Source organism: Ceratosolen solmsi, unplaced genomic scaffold, assembly GCF_000503995.2.
Source record: "Ceratosolen solmsi marchali unplaced genomic scaffold, CerSol_1.0 scaffold10, whole genome shotgun sequence".
Lineage (NCBI taxonomy): Eukaryota > Metazoa > Arthropoda > Insecta > Hymenoptera > Agaonidae > Ceratosolen > Ceratosolen solmsi.
Genome location: NW_011948412.1, coordinates 24,825,327 through 24,847,433, shown reverse-complemented (window position 1 = coordinate 24,847,433; position 22,107 = coordinate 24,825,327). Strand labels below are relative to the sequence as shown.

At 25.1% G+C, this 22,107-nt stretch overlaps 2 protein-coding genes across 2 annotated transcripts in view; one reads left to right on the top strand and one right to left on the bottom strand.

The window, feature by feature from the left end:
• The window catches only part of LOC105363123 (putative inorganic phosphate cotransporter), a 6,544-nt gene extending 5,410 nt beyond the window's left edge, over positions 1-1,134 (bottom strand). Inside the window, exons 1-2 of the mRNA XM_011500728.1 lie at positions 937-1,134; positions 4-80 (exon numbers count right to left, since the gene is read on the bottom strand). Of these exons, the coding sequence (XP_011499030.1) occupies positions 4-80; positions 937-1,104 (245 nt within the window). The 5' untranslated portion in view covers positions 1,105-1,134. The remainder of the gene's footprint in view (positions 1-3; positions 81-936) is intronic.
• Positions 1,135-12,670: 11,536 nt separating this feature from the next.
• Positions 12,671-18,181, top strand: ThrRS (threonine--tRNA ligase). The gene is given in 9 exon segments (XM_011500715.1): positions 12,671-12,809; positions 13,711-13,788; positions 13,869-14,452; positions 14,769-15,120; positions 15,253-15,416; positions 16,686-16,775; positions 16,777-17,115; positions 17,396-17,685; positions 17,916-18,181. Coding segments are annotated over 9 exon segments (2,100 nt in total). The 5' UTR covers positions 12,671-12,755; the 3' UTR covers positions 18,065-18,181.
• The last annotated feature ends 3,926 nt before the right edge of the window (positions 18,182-22,107 follow it).

The window sequence follows — 22,107 nt, the reverse complement described above, 5'->3', positions numbered from 1 at the left end:
CTTGAGGGCAATGTCCCGTAGAAATATGATGCCAAAATCTGACCTTGAACATGCTGATTCCATTCGAAACGCTCACCATACTGTGCATTAAATGAAATAATTTAGGTCGACTAAAATTTCATATTCGCTTTCCTTAAACGTATTATATTTTTTATAACCCGGACCGTTTTTTAGTCCTTTTATAAATTTCGAAAATTTAAGAATTTAAGAAGAAACTAAATTTTCTCTCCTATGATATTATACTTTTTAATTTTGTACTTTAATTTCTTAAAATAATTTCGTAAGTTTTCTACCGTTTATCTAAAGATATCTTAACTCAATATTACAGTAAAGAGTCTGTAATCTGATGTTTTCATCAATTATATAACCCTAATACTGCTCAATTCATTAAAATAAGTTTCTCATCATTTTATATGTTTCGCATCTAAGTAATAAAAATAATTAAGAGTTCTTTTATGAAAAGAAATGCAACTAATAATGCTTATTTCATATATTTGAGTTGGTTCTCTGTTATATTAACAATAATAAAAATCGTACAAAGAACCATGAGTTTAGTCAACTATATTAGACAACTAATTATGTATTAGACAATTAATTTATAATTAATTCATAGTATTTAAGAAAATTATCAAAGCATAATAATAAATCTAAAGTTCCACATAAAAAGAATGAATAACTAAATTTATATAATCTTAATTTACAAGCCATTAGCTTCTAACTCTAATAATGATCGTTTAAATCGACATGCCCCGAGCGTCTATGAATCTTCTTTATAAAACAAATGCACAATACGGCCATGTACTACGCGTCTGTACCATAACAAACATCACGACTACCAGCGTCGTAACAATCATTGTACAGATCGCGTCACACCCGTTTACCTGTGCACTTAGCAATTCGCAGCTTTTCACAAGCCCCAATATTCGTGATAATTACGTCTCGTAATACAGGCGGTCCAATGTTACCGCTGTCGATGCTGGAGTTGGAGCCCTGGAGACACACGGGACCGCGACTGCCCTTCTTACCCGTGGCCTTCACCATTGCCACGATGATAATCGAAAGATTCGTACGAATTACGTACGAAAACAAGCATGCAAAGAACATGAGGGAGCCTAGGATCGCTCGACGTGGTATGTGCGCTGTGAACAAAGTCTTTTATTTACTGAAAATCATGGTTCGATAAAATATTGGAATATGTACAAAAGACAATTTCATACTTACATATCATACACAATTTTTATATAAAACAAATATTTTAATACTGATTATTTATGGAGTGATCGAATATAAAAACTAAATAATTATTTGGCGAGCAAGTGTAAATCGGCGTTGTTTTTCATTGTATATTTAAGTAAAATGTTATTCAAATTAAAAGAAAAACATTTAACTCAAAAATAACATTATCATCTGTCTCTCGCACACCGTTTAAAATAATTTTATAAATCAATTGATTTGAAAAAAAAGTTAAATACTTTACATTGTTTAATTTATAGACCACTGAACAAAATAGTTAAATATTTTTATGTAAGATATATTCCAATGTTGTTTACTTGGATTGAAAATTAAATTGGAATACCCAAGAATATCTAACGATTCCCTAAAATATAATTTTTTTTCTATTTGTATATAAATGTTATATGCATACAAAAAATAGTAGTTATTTTAAATATTATGTAGTCATTATTTTAAATTAAGAGATAATAATTAATAGAGCAGAATGTATTTTAAACTTAAAATTAACGATCATTAAACGACAAACATCAACGACCTTATAATATTTATTAACTCTACATCACTCATATTTTTTAATTCTAAACACTTTGACTAGTACAACTTCCCAGATTCCTTCATAATTAAATATTTTTAAATGAATAGAAATAAATTTCAAATGATTTATTAGTAGTAAAAATCTTAATTATAAAACTACATTTATTTTATATTAAATAAAATTCATTGTATATATGTGTTGCATGGATAATTTATTTTCGGAATAAGCTATTATTAAAATATTGTCACTAAAAGTTTTGACTTTCACTCTTTTAATTCGTACACAAACTATATATATATTTTTATTTAATTAAATGAATTCCGAAATAAACGTTATTATGATTCCTATTATGAATTTCAATAAATTTCTTACGATATTATCAATTATATTTATATTTTATCCATTGTAAAATATTTGTTTCTTAAATTTAAAAATTATTTAGTGCTTATAAAATACATAATATAACAATGATTGACACTAATATAATATAATACTGACAATTAAGACAGTTTGAATTAAAATGATTATATTTAATAATGACACAATAAATATTATCTAGCAATATTATAAATCAAATGCATCTATATTTTGATAGCGATGAAAATAATTTATAATCATAGACACATAGGCTGCATTGCTACAAGGTTATCTAATATGATTGCAGAAATTTCCTATGATTTACTGTAAAATCCAAATCTAATAATGAGAATAATAAAGGATTTAATGAAGAAGTGTTTACTTAATTTTTTACAGAAAAAGATAAAATGTAATGAAATATTTATTTCCATATATATTTTTAATATACAGAATTTTCTAAAAACTAAAATTTAATGTTACCAAAATATCAATGTATATAAGGATTGCTAGGATATTTCTATTAATACATTAAAATAAACTAAACGAACGTATATAGTAATGCTTCACCTAAACATAAAATTAAAAGTGCACAAAAAAATTCAGCTGCGCACATTAAAAACATTGATAAAGATAATATTTGTGGGATTTTTTTTCTAAATCCTTTTAATATTATTCTTATAGACAATCCACTTATACACTTTTAATAAGAACTTTCATTTGATGCACCAATAACGATTAATACAATTTTATGAATAGTAATTTAGTAATTATAGCATTTTAGCGACAGCTACGTAAACTTTTTTTATTCAGAATCATTTATATTGCTGTTGAAAATAAATTATATAATAACAGAATGAAAAAATCAGGTTTAAGCCAATAACGGACGTAAATCCTTAAATAAGGTGATCTTAAATCAAAGCCTCGATAAAAGAGAAGAATCGTATAACCTCTTGCTATTTCCTCTTGAAATAATGTGATTTTTTAATTATTTATTTTTCTTTAATTTGGATTTCTTAACAAGATAAATATGCAAATAAAGTATGCCATTTGAATTTGAATACAGCAGCTAGAAATTCAAGGTTCTCGCAAATGTATAAATTCGCAAATTCATAAACATATAAAATAAATGTATTGATTACATGTGATTATATTTTCATCATAATTACCTTAATTACAATCCATAGATATTTGATGATGGCTGATGAAAATAATTAAAAATTAACGAAAAAAAAATTTGTGCAATCCGTATATATGTTTATAAGTAATATTTAAATTACAATACTGTATTCAATTAAAAAATACTGATACTTTTGAATTATATTAAAATAACGTATTGTCGAATTTTTTCATTATATTATTCATTACAGTCGTATATTATTCATCACAAATAATTAATAATTTTAATTATATTTTTTAATAGATTTTGACTTCGCTGTGCCAATATAAATAAATAATTAAAAAAAATTATATTATATTTTTTTTTACATATTTTTTATATTTATAAATACAAACAACGCTATAAAGCATGTAACAAAGTATTACAAATATTTGAAGTAATATTTAAAAGATATGGTTTTTATCTGAATTTAATTATTGTTGAAAACAAAATATACTAAAATAAAATACAGAACGTTTCTTATTCACCCAAATTCAGAAAAGTACTTATAATCCAACTTTAATATAACACAATAAACAAAAATAAATAAAATTCATGTCTGTCCCTTAATGCTTAGATAATAGCTTAGATCAATAATTTATTTATTTTACAATGGATCATGAGCAACTACTGATAATGAGAAATTAACCTTTCATATATTAATAGAATTATTAATTTCGAATAAATTTTAAAAATCAACATCATTCATATTTTGCAAATTATTAACAGTAAATAAGTTACAAAATATATTTAAATATATTATTCATGGTTCTTGAAGCGCTGCCAACTAATATTCACTTTGTAGACTATATAAGCCACGAGCATTGTATAAAAAAAATAATCTTATACATTTTCTGCTTAGTTATTTAAAATGAATATATATTACATTAATCGTATGTATACATACATACGCACAAATTTTACGTATACATTTTCACGCCCCGTAATTATATTTACATTAACTGATAAATCTCCAATAATATTTGTTAATTATGATTAATTTGTGAATAGTAATAATTCTTAAAGTGATAAGAACTTGAAATCGAATTTTCTATAAAATATTAAAAACTAACGCTAATCATCAAATCAACGATATAACATTCATATTAATAACAGCTTTATAAACTAATAATACTACATTATTTAGCGAATAGTAATATAAAAAAAACCATCTGCTTAGTGATCATAATTTGACTTTTATTTACTCATTTCTCTTTATTTATAAATGTAAAATATTTTTATAAAATAAATTAATACTTTTTAAAAAATTTATAAGTCTTAAATTTTAATATGAACTTTTTATTTTAGTAAAAATTCGAAAATAACTTTGTGGCATTCAAAAAGAACGTTATCAATGAATTTAAATACAGATAGTAAAACATACGAAATAAAAAAAATTATTTCATATTATAAAAAATAGTAAATTTATTGTATAGTAAATGTAATTTTAATAAAATTAATTTTTAATATTTAGCTACAATAAAATTTCTATTAAATAATTGCGTGAGAACATTTAATATTACCACATAATATTTCGTTTATACACAAATATAATTGACAACTTTAATTACATAGAATAAATTAATATTCTACATAATCATTAAATAAAAAGAATTGTTATAAAGTAGATAATAGAAAAAATGAATAAATACACAAACTACCAGTTTTATTTTAGTTATGTTAAGTGATCGAATTGACAAAAACTAAAACATTGTAAAGAAACTCGACACTCATAATTTTAAGCTTCTTTCAAAATAACTTTCAAATAACATTAAAAATATACAAAGAAGAGGATACGAATTTAACGTCATCTTAATATACATACTATGTACCAAAATTTTTGTTAAACGATAGTATTAGTATAATTAATATTTATAACTAAAACAGATTTGCTCCTTTTTTATTAAAAGTTCTTCATATTTTGCTTCGTAAATTTTGCTCTTTACTATTTTTTAAAACTTATTTCATTGCCATATTGATTTTCTTTTATCTAAATAACTCTAATAACGATCTCACAACAATATCTTGCTGAAAGTTATAGCAATATAAATATATTTTGGTTTTGTAATATTTTTAATTTTCAATTACCTTTTATTGGTTGTTTGTTGATTATTAAAAAAAAAGTTAATATTTGAGTAGATCAAACAATGTTAAATTTATTTAAAAAATTCAATCTAATTGTTAAATCAAATTTACTATTTATTATAAAGTATAATTAATTAAAAGCTCAGTTCAAATAAAATCTACTTAAATTTTGTTTATAAAGACTGCCCATTCTTTTTCAGAGTATTTTAATTAATATATGAGGTTTTACTAAGTATGGTGTCAATATTAATGAAGAATAATTAAACTCGATGTACTATAAGTACGCATGTAAAGATTAAAAACTTTAAACAGTAGAATTTTCAATATTAGAAGAATAAATATTTGAATTCTGATCTGAATTGATTATAAACTTTTTTGACATTGAATAATTTAATATATTATCATAATTACGCAATAGCCTTTAAAAGTATTTAAAATTTACTGCTTTGAAAAATAAGCTTAATAAATATTGTAAAATCCAAAAAATATAAAACAAAAATTATTTAAAAAATTAATATATATATAATTATTCAAGAGCTTTCGTCCCACCAGTTTACGGTCTTCTTTTCCGATCATAATTATTAAATTTTTACATACCAGAAGTATTAAAATTATAAATGAACGTTAAATCTAATAAAAAATTTATCTTGTTATGTGATTTTATGAAAAAATAACAATATAATCAGATTTTGTGCTCATATTGCCTAAAAAACTTGCAGGAACTATTATGGTACATCGTATCATAAAGAGGTCTGTCATAAATACAAATAATTCTGTATTAAATGTAAATATGTAAACGAAGTACATTGAGAGAAAGATAATGATTAACATTGAATATTTTTGTATTTAATGTACAATAAATTCATTAAAGAATTATAATATGCATTTCTAAAAATCTACATTATTTATCTATATTATTTATATTATTTATTTATAACATAAATAGCAGCTACAAACGAATCAGAAGCGATAGTTAATCAGCACAAAAATCGTGAATAGAATTAATAATTCATTCAAAATTAAATTCGAGCATTTGAATAATGATTGACAAGATGATCGGAGAAAATATTATTTTCATTTTAAAAAAGTTTCAATTTACAATGTATTTTAATTACTTACCATTTAATCGTTTACATAGAGCCATTGTGCTTATATTCTTAGAAAATGATATTTTCAATATAATTGACTCACAATATTTTCAAATAAAACCAAATAATGCCATTAACGAATCTGCATTATTCTATAACAAAAAAAGAAAACAGTTTGATTATTTGATATAATAATAATTATTTTAACGTATTAATATTAAGTACATAAAAACATTTGTATATTTTTATATTATTATAAAAATAATTTAAATTGCATTCTGAATATTTTTTATCCGCATTTTACGAACATTTTCTGAATAAACTTAAATAAAAATATAATAAAATAATAAACAATATAAATTGACAGAATTTATTTAAATAAAAAAAATACCTATTTGTTTAATAATCAAGAAATATTAAAATAATATTAAATACATTTTAAGGTTAAATTTATAAGTCAATTTATTGCATATATGCAAAATATATTTTAATTAATAATGTTTCTTTAATTATCTTCAATAAAATGTAAAAATATTTATCAATATATATGCTTTTTACAACATCAATTAGTTAATATTAGTTAACTTGAAACATCGATTGATATTAATGTTAAGATAAATAAATCACATTATCCGATAATTAAAGAAAAATATAAATTAATATGAGTTTACTGTGAAACTGAAAAATAAAGTACGATTGGTATATATCAATTAAATAGAAATCAAATCATTTATACTACGAACTTTGTAATTAAAATACCTAAAATCAAAAAATCTGAATGGTTTATATGGTCCGAATTTAGTCACAAGATTCATTTTTTTTTTTAATAATAAAGTTTATTAAAATACATTATTTTTGTTTTTATTAGTGATTCGAGAATGTTTAAAAAAAAAGACTACAACATGATTATATACTATCTATATTTTTAAGTTAATATTAATTAGAAAATAAAATTTTGCATTAAATTTTTTTTTTATTCATATTGGTAAATGTTATATTTGTATATATATATATATATATATATTATAATATTATGTATAAAAAATTATATATAAAAAATTAGTAAATATAAATATATAAAACAACTTTATAATTACTTATCTATACATTTATTATATGTTCCTACAAAATTCAAAATTAAAATAACAATTTATTTTAATAATTTTGAAAGTATAATAAACATGGAATTGTAAAACGAATATTTGCTAAATTATGCATCCATCATTCTAAATTCTAATTCGTAATTATTTTCATTTAAAATCAACGTATAAACGAATTTTTATGAAAACTTCATAAAATTTCGAAAACTTTCAGATTTTATAATTTGATTATGAAATATTTTGTTCATTTTTTATAAAAAGTGAATAAAACTTAAAATGAATATCTTATTAAAATCAAAATTTATACTAAAATTGAAAGTTATCACTAAATATGATAAAAAGTTTTTTCAAAAATATATTTTCCATATATTTGAGTTGAATTTGTACATTTTATAAATAAAATTGACTACAAATTTCAATGAGAATTAATCTAATTATGATTTAATAAAAATTTTTTGATTAACTCTACTTAGTATTGCGTATTCAAGTTTAAGTAAAAAATTTTTAATATTGCCATACGTAAATACTCTTAACTAACCGAATAAAAGTATTATATATATAAAAATAAGTAATTTCGGTTTCATACAATTTTTTTATTTAATCTAAATTATTTTTCTGTACTAAAAATGACTGTATCATACCACAAAATTTCAAACAAATTCTTAACTTCTGTTATTACAATAATTAGTGCATGATTTATTTATAGTTTATTCAATGGAAGCGAAATTTCTTTGCACTTAAACATGATAATCAAGAGATAAACCTTTAAATTACATAATGTAATTTTATGATTTGGATATATATTTGAAGTCTCATCAAAATAATTATAAATTGATAATAAAACAACATATGATTTAATACATACAAAAAATGTAATGAAAAATTATCAATGTGCTTTATTTTGTGTCTAATATCATCTAAATTATATTTCAAATAAGAATATTAAATCAAAGAATTGTTGCCTCAATCGATAAATATTGTATTTATTACTCCGTATTTTCTCTTTATGTAGATTATTAATGCCTAATCAACCTAATTACACTCGATAATAATACAATTCATTAATAATTTTATAATATTTAATCAGTTAAACTAAAATTAGATTTTTTTTAAAAAAAAACTTACGCAATCAGTCAAAAAATATAAGTTTCCTTTAACAACTTTACGTATATACTATTTTAACAATTTCCTTTAAACTGAATAATAATGTAAATAATTATTATTGAAGTATCATGAATTTTATAACACATTTAATTATTTAAAAAACTATTTAAATTATAAAATATTTAAAGTTTTATAATTTTATTTTAAGCACAAAAATTATATGTATATATAAAATAAAATGATGAATTTCTTTTAAATATACTTTTATAAATAAATACTTCTACAAATAAACCGCATGATCGTCATTCATGGTAAAAAATTTGCTAATATTTTCGCAAATGATAAGATTGAAAAATGAATTTCGTATAATTGTATAAAAATTGTTGAAACAATCTTTCATTATTTAAAAATATATTGTAAATTAAAGAATACACATTAGAATAAAGAAAAGATAGATTTCATTAACTCACCAAATCATCAAATTTGTGACATTAAATAAATTTAATGCATTTTAATATTTTATATATTTTTTTCATTGGTAATTTAACAAACATGTTTATTTATATTAATGTACTTATGTTACTAACATATAAAAGAAAATGTTAAATCATAAGTACATTGCTATTTTCAATACAAGTGAACGCCAATTTATTTGATAAACTACACAAAATGTGTATTTATAAGATAATTATAAGATATATAATATTATATTCCAGGCTAAGTGTTTATTTTGCATCGTTAGCTGGAAAAACGCAAAAAGACAGAATCTTTTCGCACAGTCTCTCTGATTACGCACTTGTTTTCAGTTCGATAGCTTTAAAACGACTGAAATTACTGAACTTCCTATACGAGGAAAGCCACAACTAAACTGGACCTGCGTAAAATAATATTATTAAGCTTTTCAAGGATTGTCACATTACTGAACTATAACATCTTTTGTAGCAATCATGAAATATTTTATAAATTAGCTATTGTTTATTATTTAACGATTGAAATATGAATTTAGTTGGAAAAGTGAAAATTATGCCCACTGTCAAATCATTTAGTTGTTTTTAAAATGTTTTACTTGTTAATTAACATTAATGTACAAGAAAAACATCATTTATTCCTTCGTTTTCATAATTAAGCCATTAAATCTTATTGAAATTGATATTGCATTCATAAATTACTACAAATTATTCATTTAATATTAAAATACTCATAAAATTAAAATAGTAAAATTATATCATCTGTGTTATGTTAAAGTTTGTTTTTGTAATTTATTTTTATATAGATATAACATGATCGTACGAGCATCTGCTAACATGACGTAAGATTTTCTAATACTCATAGTATATAACGATTGAAAGTATCTTCTGTTTATCTTACCAATAACGATTTTTAATACCCTGCGTAAATAAACATTTATTTTATAAATGAACTTCAAATCTATTCTACACATTTACACACGCGCGCGCGCGCGCGTATATATATGTATATTAATTTTTATTAATATTTATATTAATAATTAATTTATATATAAATTAATTCTGAAAATATTAAAAACTGTGCTATCTACTCTACCCTATATATTATTTATCTAATTTACATATTGTAAACCTATTTTATCTACATGATTCTGAAAATATGGTAAACTACGTTGAAATTTCTAGAATTTCGTAATAAAGAAATTAACCATTTTTATATAATTTATTAATTGTAAGCCATTTCCAACTATCATATTTTTTATTTATGAATAGTATTTTCATAATTATTTAAATAAAAAATCATGATAATATTATTAACTAATTAGATTAACACAAAATTTGTTATTTACATTACTTTAATCCTCTTATTTAAAGGAACATGATAAAGTTTCTTTTATTGATATTAAACAGACAGTTCGTGACAAAATTGACTGAAAAATATATACCCTATTATTTAATGCAGCTATAATATTACGTATACAAAGTACGAATAGATAATCAAAGAATATATTGGAAATTTTGTATCCGAGTCTCCGTATGCGAGTATTTTAAATTTGACCTTCAACGAACATTTATGAAATAACGACAATGAGAGCTCTAAATCATAACCTAAAATACCGCGAAGACAGTTTTAAAAATAAAAATAGATCGGGTGCCGTGCTTTGGTGCTCATAACGAGTGAAAATGAAAAAAAAACATAAAAAACTGGAAGGCCATACATGTTTGAAAAAAGTAAACGGAATATGAAAAGCCAACAAATATTAGCAGACGATCGATGCTTCTTATCTTTCTTGCGCGGCTAAATCGTGTTCCGCGGTTTTTTTAGCTGTCGACGTCCAAACGACGAAAACGCAAAATCTACAGTACGAAATCGATAAAAAAATACCTGCGGTAGCCATTGAATGTTAAATTCAAGAGAAAATCGGCTTCCCGGTTTTCTTCCTTGCGCGGTCACATCAACATTGTTGCAAACTATAACTAATAATCTACTTTGATATACTGAAACTTAAAGTGTGAGTCGCGGCAAGAAATGCACTCAAGGCCTCGTTCACAACTACTTATTGTGAGCGTGCGCACAGAGTTTTATGGCTGCTTGGCATCTCAACGGTTATTGAGTTTGTCCCGTCTTTGGAAGAACAGCGCATAATAGATTCTCCAAATAGTCCATCAATCGGCCATCTTGAAGCTGAAGAGCGAGTGTTATAAAACAAGAACATTGTAATGTAGGCTTAACCTAAAGAGGATTTAATACAAATTATGTACGACGATCAGGATCAGTCGTAATCCCATTATTAAAATGTATGCTTGCACATAAATTACATTCTGGATATCTACATAAAATAAAATTCTGGAAATTATTTTAAAGTTCTTTTATACAGTGTTTAATTGTCAATTCAATTGCTTAATTGCACGGTCGGTCTATTAATAGCTGCATAAAATGATTCGTACATATAGTGTCGGAATTGAAATTTTTTAGCTCAAGGTTTTTCTTGTAATTACAATTTGTATAATTTAAAAAATACCGTAGTTTTGTTTGTCCATTACAAGTGTCACGATGATATACTTTATTAGCAAAGTTATAATGCTCAGACTAACAAAATAACCAACGCAGGATAAACGAGAGCTGAATACTCTTTTATTCTTTTTCTTTTTTTTTGTAAAGAGTATTTGGTAGCTGAGTTATTATAAAAAAAATCCAAACTAAGTCTTACTGTTTTTTTTAAGTGCGCGAGAGTTTCTTAGTATTAAACAAAAAAGCGTTTTCATCTCATTTTTCGTTGAAAAATTAAAAAATTTATATATGCATAGGTTCTAGGTATTGAAAGTAAAACCAGTAAAACAGTAAAACCAAATAATCGTCGATACATTTTTATATTTTGTAGTTACATATGTTTTGAATTAGAGAGAATAGTTTGTCAATTTGCTCTTTATAAGTAATAGAAGGTGATGTCAATCAGGAAAACAGTTTCGATTCAATTTTTCTTTAAAATTATTTTACATTCCGAACGGCTATTTAATGCATCCAAACAATTCTTACGAATGCGGAAGTACCGGCTCGGGTTACTCAGTTATTCTCCGGACTTCCGACCATTAATTTCAATATGATAATGTATATCATCAAAATTAAGTTGAAAACACATTCATTTATGTATGACAAAAAACGTTAATACTCTTACAAAAACATTATAAAAAAAAAATGCTAACAATCTCTTTCTTATTAACAATAAAGAGGATTTTATGAGAAATCAAACCCATGGCCCCATGACCCGAAAATACCGACCATCATCAATATTACTCATTGTAGAAAAACCAGAGAGCCATTATAAACATCTCAAATTTACTATTCTTTATATAAATGCGTTGGTGAATTAAGTGGAAAAGATACATCAATATCCTAATAACCAAGATAAAAATTCAACTAGTGCGTTACGGCATAGATCTATGATTGCCAATGAGGCCCGTTACTTCAAATTATTCGATCATGCCATTAATGCGCAGAATCGTGCATTCGACAGGCGACGGCTCGAATGCTGCTTTGATCTGACAAACAGCGCCGTTATTAGTCAATAGTACACAGACGTTGAGGTGAGAATAGTGTCAGACTTCGATTGCGCATCTGGTAGAGTAACAATGAGTGACGGCGTGGTCGGAGATTTACAGGATTTGACGTTGAAGAAAGAAAAGGCACGATAAAAAACGAAAAGTTTAAGGACGCAAGTCCAATAGAGTTAGTAAAACGCGACACTGCGAAAGCAAGGGGAGAGAAAATGCGAAATGATGCTGACTAGTATGGTCTGTCGGCATTATATTAAGCTCGCGACTAAGCTTGGAACCCGGTGGAAATCACTGCGCGCACTGGTTGGTCTACGAACATTAATGAGAGGAGCATAAAATCCGTCTAACCTTTTTAAATTGCGTAAATACGTGTGGGTTTATGAGTGATATGCATAACCTCGACCATTCATTGCAACCGGCGCGAGACTATCCATGAGTTACAAAAATTTTCTACGTATCTTTTCGCAGTATTTTTGTAGCACGTGCAGTTTTGCTTTGAATCTTATTACGATGTAATGGTATCGTGGCGACAGGCGGGGGAGATGAGGGATTAAGCTTATATTACAACGAATCGCGTAGATGAATACATAAGCTTATTCGATTTTTTCGTGTTGAAATTGCTATCCATTTCTTTTTTCCGAGAGAAAAACCAACATTTCCCCTTAATTCATGTTACTTGAAATACACTGGTTAAGGATATATTAAAAGTCATTTGACATAGATATTTAATTTCCAATAATTATTTGCTTTATTGCCTATAATAATGACTATCCAATATTGTTAATTATTTGATAAGTATTAAAGTTACATATGGCTGTAGTAAAACTGAAATTGTTCAAATAAATTGAAAAAAAAAATTGATTATGTTGGATCCACTTAACCAAGATAACTGTAATTTAAGAATTTAATCTAAATAAAAATAACATTGATAATGAAACATAACATTGCCATAAAATTATCATAAAAAATAGATCTTTTTAATATGACTAGAATTATTTATAAAATCTTAAGTAAATATATGTAATTTTAGGTAAAAATGAAAGAAAAAGTTGCTCAACCAGAAAGATTTGCTGTTAAAGAACTGAATCCATGGCCATCATATATTCAAGTATAAGAAAATTATATTAGCTTTATTGATATTAATAATAATCAAACATAAATATAATATTGCTATAAAAATTTACACAGGATAGAATATTACTGTTTGATAAACTAAAAGCCGAATATGATGCAAATTTATTAGTAAAACCATCAAATGAGATAACAGTAACGTTACCAGATGGAAAAACTGTGTCAGCTCAGTCTTGGCGTACTACACCGTATGAAATAGCCAGAGGTATTAGCCAAGGATTGGCTGACAACACAGTTATTGCAAAAGTAAATAATGAACTATGGGATCTGGATAGGCCATTAGAAACAGATTGTAAACTTCAGTTATTAAAATTTGATAATCCAGATGCACAGGCTGTTTTTTGGCACTCCAGTGCTCATATTCTTGGTGAAGCTATGGAAAGAATTTATGGAGGTTGTCTTTGTTATGGGCCACCTATAGAAAATGGATTTTATTATGACATGTTTTTGGGAGATAAGGGAATTTCAAACGAGGACTTTCCATACTTGGAGGGTCTATTTAAAAATATTGTGAAAGAAAAGCAGAACTTTGAGAGGCTTGAAATGAAAAAAGAGGATCTATTAGAGATGTTCAAATATAACGAGTTCAAAGTTAGAATTTTAAATAAGAAAATTCAAACTCCAACTACTACTGTGTACAGGTATATAAATACACATATTTTCACTTTAAACTATTGCAGTTTATTAAATGAATTCAAAACTATATATACAAATATTAACAGAAATTAAAAATCTTTATAATAGTACAACGATTTATTTATATTTTGTTTTATTATTGCATCAAATTATTCTACTTATAATAAAATTAACAGGAATAATGATGTAACTGGCTCTTTGATCCACATAATATCAAACACCAGTGATTTTAAATACCAAATTTTTATACTACTTTTCCAACCATGTGTACTAACTCTAATGAAAATTTACATTAATGATCGATCTATCATAACATTTTAGATGCGGCCCACTTATCGACCTGTGTCGAGGTCCACATGTACGCCACACAGGGAACATTAAAGCTGCTAGGATCACCAAGAGCTCGTGTGCATATTGGGAGGGTAATGCAAACGCAGAAACACTCCAGCGCGTTTATGGGGTGAGCTTCCCAGATCAAAAGCAGCTGAAAGAATGGGAGAGCTTCCAAGAGGAGGCAGCTAAACGCGACCATCGCAAGCTCGGACGTGAGCAACAACTTTTCTTCTTCCATGATCTGTCGCCAGGTTCGTGTTTTTTTCAATATCATGGTACCCACATCTACAACACACTCGTGAAGTTTATTCGTGAAGAATACAGGAAAAGAGGATTTCAGGTTTGTCAAGGCACGTTTATTATATTGTAATGTATGTAACTTACATGAGTAACAAGTAGAAAGTTTTATAATAACTGTAGAAAATACTAGACAAAATACTGAATAGATATATTGAAAAAATTTGATTTATAGGAAGTTGTTACCCCCAATGTTTATAATGTTCAATTATGGCAAACATCAGGCCATTGGCAACATTATGCAGAGAATATGTTTTCTTTCGATGTAGAAAAAGAAAAGTTTGCATTAAAACCAATGAATTGTCCTGGGCACTGCTTAATCTTTGGTGCTCGTAGTAGGTGAGTTATTAATTAAGATAAACACATTTTTTAATCCCCTATTTTGAAGTTACAATGAATGTTGAAAATTTTCAATGTTAATATCTAATTCACACAACAACAAAATTTATTTTTATTTTAATATTTTAATTTATAACGTTTGAATGTTACTACTCCCTGTATTGACATTTCTCACCAAAGGTGTGTGACAACAAATTGGTTTGATGCTTATCCAACGCAATGTTTCTCTATAAACATGCAATTAAAGATTTATGAATACTTGTAATCTAATGCAAACTGAAGTATTTCATTTTAATAAGACATACCACGCTAATACAAGGCTAGAAATATTTTTTGATACCTGAATCAATATTATTATTTAAACTGTACAGGGTTCTATAATTATTTTATTTCTTATGTCTCATTAAAGTTTTTATTAATATGAATTTTAATTAGCCATGCTGATAGTAATTTAAATTCAGTGCATTCATTTATTAATGAAATATATTGAATATATATTGAGAGGCAATTTACAAAATTCAAAATACAAAATAAATATGGATTAATAACATCAGACTTGATTAAAAGTTTTACAAGAATTTTACTTTCATATGTTGCACTATTATTAAATGCAAATATATGGCATACAATATTACTTAAACGGTAATAACTTTAATAATTTATACTAACCTTTTGTAAGATCTTAAAAACTAAACAGTATTTAAAATATATTATATTCAATATTCAGTTCAATTTTATTGTCAAACTTCTAGATCAAATACTGAAGTTACACCTTTTTTCATGATTTTACTATTTCTGTCTTTCTACTATTATTTACCACACATACACTTCATTGAAATTTATTTGTCTATCGGATTATAAGTATTCATGAATTTTTAGTTCCATATGTATTTAGAAGCACTGTGTTGGATAAACATACACTAACTCATTGTCACAAATCTTTAATAAAAAATGGATATACAAGCGCAGTGCATGAATGCACAAAACTTATGCCGTTATTTATTACAGTATTAGAAAATATAAAAAATAAAGATGATGAACAGTTTTTCTAAATACTGCTTTAAATTTAATCTGTCATACAATATTGTATCTATAATAATAATATAAAGATAAGTAGCGCAAAGGTGAATTAATGAATTTTAAGCTTTTTCAATCCTTTTAAAACTTTCCGTTGCAGCTGTCAGTTATAGTACTCTAAGAAATATGATCTAATAGTAAATAAATTAACTGATCTTAAATGCCAAAAGTACTTATTAACATCGATCGTAGGTCGTGGCGTGAGCTTCCGCTACGAATGGCTGATTTCGGGGTCCTCCATCGTAACGAGCTGTCGGGAGCTTTGTCGGGTCTCACACGCGTATATTTTTTGCACGTCCGAGCAAATAAAGAATGAAATGCTGGGTGCTCTGAATTTCCTTAACCACGTCTACTCGGTATTCGGCTTCACCTTTAATCTCTGCCTGTCAACGCGACCAGAAAAGTTTATGGGCGAGACTACCAGCTGGGACGCCGCAGAGAAAGCCCTTTCCGAGAGTCTTGACACTTTCGGCCAGCCTTGGACCCTCAATCCTGGTGACGGTGCCTTCTACGGTCCCAAAATCGACATAACCATTATGGATGCGCTCAAGAGGCCTCACCAATGCGCCACAATTCAGCTGGATTTTCAGCTGCCAATTAGATTCAATCTATCTTACGTCAAGTACGTATTATATTTTTCACCATCATCGATCCAAGTTTCGTTTTTCACTTTTACATGTAAAATTTTCCATCCATTATTTGCTCGAATTCGCTTTATTTACTTTTACAAAAATAAGAAGTGAAAAATGTTGTTGAAAATGTTATTCAAGTAGTTTGATACGACAACACAAGGATAAAAATGGGTCACTCAAATAAACGTTGTCTATTCCATGTAAAATAAATGGATGAAAATTGAGGGTTAACGCGGAAAACAATGAATTTATGTTATTGATTTTTGATAGTGAGGCAGGTGAGAAAACACGTCCAGTGATAATCCACCGGGCGATCCTTGGATCAGTCGAGCGTATGATCGCCATACTTTTAGAATCTTATGCCGGAAAATGGCCGTTTTGGTTGTCACCGAGGCAGGCGATAGTGATACCCGTAGGTCCGTCCGTTGATGATTATGCCCTGGAAGTGCGCGATCGGATATTCAAGTGTGGCTTTATGACCGAGGTCAACGTGGATCACAGCGTTACACTCAATAAGAAGATCCGCAATGCCCAATTGGATCAATTCAACTATATCCTCGGTAATGGGAAGCGCCCTTTTATTTTATTTAAAACAAAATATATAATAGCCAAGATAGTATTTATTAATAACTTTTAGAAATCAATTGAAAATTAGTTGTAATTATAAAAGTTGTCAGTCCCTTTAATTGCCTATACATTATTTTTCCTAATCTTATTCAAGCAGATTTAAGTGCAATGAAAAAATAGATTTATGATTTAACATGGTAATATTCTATTTATCTTATTGCAGTTGTCGGTGAAAAGGAAAAGAGTAGTAGTACTGTCAATGTGAGGACTAGAGACAACAAAGTGCATGGACAAATCGAAATTGACGAATTGATGAAAAAATTTGAAAACTTAATAGAGACGAAAGTTCGCAGTTGCGATGAGAATTTCTAAAGACATATTGTTTCATGCATCAATACATCATTATATAGATTGTATCACACGTCACTATATTTGACATCCGCAAATAAGATATTTTTTATCAAATTTAAAATAAAGTTTATTGAAGTATTTGGGTTTTATAATTTTCTAAGTACAAAACAATAATAAAAACAATATTATTTATTTTTAATAAGTAATATAATCGAAATGTTTAAAATCGATAAAAAATTATTATTGTTGGTATCATTATCATTCCTAATGTAATAATGTTAAGTCTTTACCAAAAATATACAAATTTAATTTAAATATTTTTAAAATACATGCATTAATGGGTTTGTAAATAAATAATTTTAATCGTAATTGACAAAACTGAGTATGTATGGTATATTTAATATGTTTATTTTTACAGATCCGAACGTGATAATCATTACAAATTATAATTTAGACAGAAATAACTTTTGATATCTTCATATTACAACTAAAAGAAGACGAATTCAATAATATAGTTTACTTCATATCCTGATACTACATTACATTGATATCAACATTTGTAATCTTTACAATAATTTACATATTCCATAATTTAACACATCTTTAAAATATCTCACAAATCGTACAAAGCTCTACTGTAGAGAATTGACTTAAAAAACAGTTTATTGCTCTTCTTGTTTGAATTAATATTTCATGTATTTGCAAAAATTCAAAGTATTTATTTGACACCGAAATTTTATCCGTCGATTTTATTATTTGCATATATATTTCATAGATGTTTCGTCACAACAAAAAAAAACGAAGAAACACTTGCCATTCAAATACATAAAACGTTCTTCAATATAAAAAATTATGTTTTTTCAAAACTAATAAAGTTATATGAAATTAATTTTAAATTAATAACATCATATCACCAGTAATTGCTTCTATAAATCATGATTGTACAAATTGTTTCTAGAAATCATGATTGTATAAATTGTTTCTAGAAATCATGATCTTTAAAGAATATAAAGAATGACAGAAAGAAAAGCCTCTGTATGATTTTCTAATATTACATAACAAATACACTCCTATGAAAGAACCCTTTAATTATTTATAAAGACTTGGAATTGGACATGATTAATTTTTAATCAACTTTAAAATTATTCGATAGTTTTTTACGTATTAACTTTTAAGCACACCTATAATTAAGGATACATACAACTTGGTCTACAATGAAATTTTTTTACTTTAATGAAAAACAAATATTTTTTATTAATTTAGGTCATATGAGAATATCATTATTTAAATTTAAAAAAGGTATTTTTCAGTTACATATATTGTAAACTTTAAATAAATTATGATAAATAATTAAGAAATGTGAGAATTTTCTAAATTTAAATTATTAAGGATAACGTTTTATTTAATTTTATTTAATTGTTATAAATATTAAATATCGTAGTTTTTATCCATGAAATTTCTGTTATTTAATAAGTTAACAAAATTTGAAAGCATTCTTTCTTCGTATAATTTACCTCTTCTTGCTTTATCATTTATTATAATTCAAATATTTTTATTTTAAAAAAATAAAAAAGTTAAAATAAAAAATAATTTTCAATACTTCTATAAAAACTCTTGAAAAGAATATTTCTTTTACATTTACGTCTGTAAATAGTATAAAGTTTATGTAATATTTATTCACGCCAATATTAAAATTTCTTATTGTATACCTTATTAAAATTATTTAAAATGTAATAAAAGATTCATTTTTGTAAATAATTCAATGATACGTTATTGAAATATTAGAAAAATGTATTAAATGTATTAAACATAGTAATTAAAGAATTAATCAGACTACATGTACAGCAATAAGAATTATCACATTTTTGCTGCTTTTATAATAATTTATTAATTGTAACATTGTAGAAAACAATGCAATAACATAAATTATATCGAATTAAGTCATTAAAGACTTTGTATTGTATACAGGATTCAACAAATCGTTATGCAAAATTTATATATTCCATTAATTTAGAATGGCTTGACTAATTCATATGCTAAGTAAAAAAAATACTATTTTATAACATTTTTCAAATACAAAAATTATTATTATATAGTAAAATTATTAATGATTGAAACACAGAAATATATCCATTAAAATAAATGCAAAAACCATGTCAAATCATTATTAAATATAATAATCTAAAATTATGTATAATTATTATAATTACAAAAATATTTGACATTAGAAAATATCTTCCTTATTTGTATAACGATTATTTCAAATACTCTACTGTATTTAATAATATAAATGAAAAAATTTATAATTAATACTATTTTAGTGGTCACTTTTATATTTTCATTTTTTTTTTTCATTTAATTCACATGAATTACTTATAAATAATTTGTAATATTCCAACTGAAAAACTTTTTTTATGAAACTAGAAAAGAATTTCTTAAACAAGATTATATTACAGCAATTTCTTAGAAAACATATCAAAGTATTAAAAAAAGACCTTCATATTTCTTTATAGCATTTGTTTGCAAATCTAAAATACTTCAATAGCTAAATTTATAAGTTTGGGTTCAGTAAATTATCCTGTTGTTTTTGTTAAATTTATATATTAAAATCTTTAAAGTAAATATACTTTTATAATTTTTAACATTTTAGCACTTGTCAAAAGATATTAATTTCCCCACACAAACTGGTAACTGTTGCCTTTAGTATTTTAATTAAATAGAAAACGTTTAATTATTCGGGCTTAACACTTTTTCCAAATATTAATAATAATAGCCTTCCGTTAGAAGAACTAAATATTCTTGTCCAAATTCTCAGTCTTGTGTAATTTTAGAAGTACTATACCACAATAATTTTATTTGAGACATTAATTTTATAGTTAAAAGATATGTAATCATTTTCTTTAAAAATTGAAATAGAATTAACTTATTTTTCTGAAATAAAAGATAATTAGAATAATTTTTTCATTTTATAAAAGTTATAATTTCTAAACTAATATTTTAGGTCTCATTATTTCGCTCTATAATGACATGACAGGTAATTCAAATAAGCGAAAATAAAATCATTCGCATATAATTTTTAAGTAATTTGAAATATTAATCGTGATTAATAATTGTAAGTCAATAATAATAGAATAATTTTTGTTATTGCCGTTTAAGCTAATTCTTAAAAAAATCTGGTAAGTCATCGCATAATTATTTAGGCATACATACAAATGTTATAGTTTATCATAACTATTCTTTTTGTATTTTAAACAGTTAAGTGAAATATTATTTGAATTATTATAATACTTTGTCCATTCAGAACGAACAAATGTATTTTTTAAATATATTGTAACTTTTTATTTAGAATTTTTTATATAGCTAAGGCTTATATTTTTGTTATTGATTCAGAAATGTTTCCAGAAAAAGTGCAATTTTCTTTTCATATATGTTGGAGAAACAAAGAGATGCTTTATTGACCTATTAAAAAAAAGAGTTACCTTTACTACAGCCCATATTTTTTTAATTTCAAGTTGCGAAAAATTTGCATTACAATTAATTGTAAATATTAAACTTGCTTAAAATTCAACTTTTTTTTTAAAGCACAACTATATGTACAAAATGCTGCAAACAGTTTAAATTTAAGATTGCGCCCTCTTCCATTGCTTTTATTATTACAAATATTTTCATCATCAAAGATAGTTCATCAAAATTATTTCTTCTTAATCAAGTTATAAAATATCATCAAGCTTTTACATCTATGTTTTGGCATAGATTTGTACAATATTTTTATCACTTATAAGCTAATTGTATTTTAAAAGCTGTAGAAACTTGGCTAAAGTGCTTCAGTACACTTCATTTAGAATATTAAATGTATAAGTGAAAAACAACATATTTCTCATAAGATTTATTTTAGTAAAATTTCACTACTTTCATTATTATTTTTTTGCAAATTAACAATTATTGTAAAATCTTTTTAGAAACAAATTAAACTAATAAACAGTATTTATTTTAAAAAAGTTACCAGATATTTTATTAATGATGATTATGTTTTTTAACATTCAATTGGTTATGATTTTTACAGC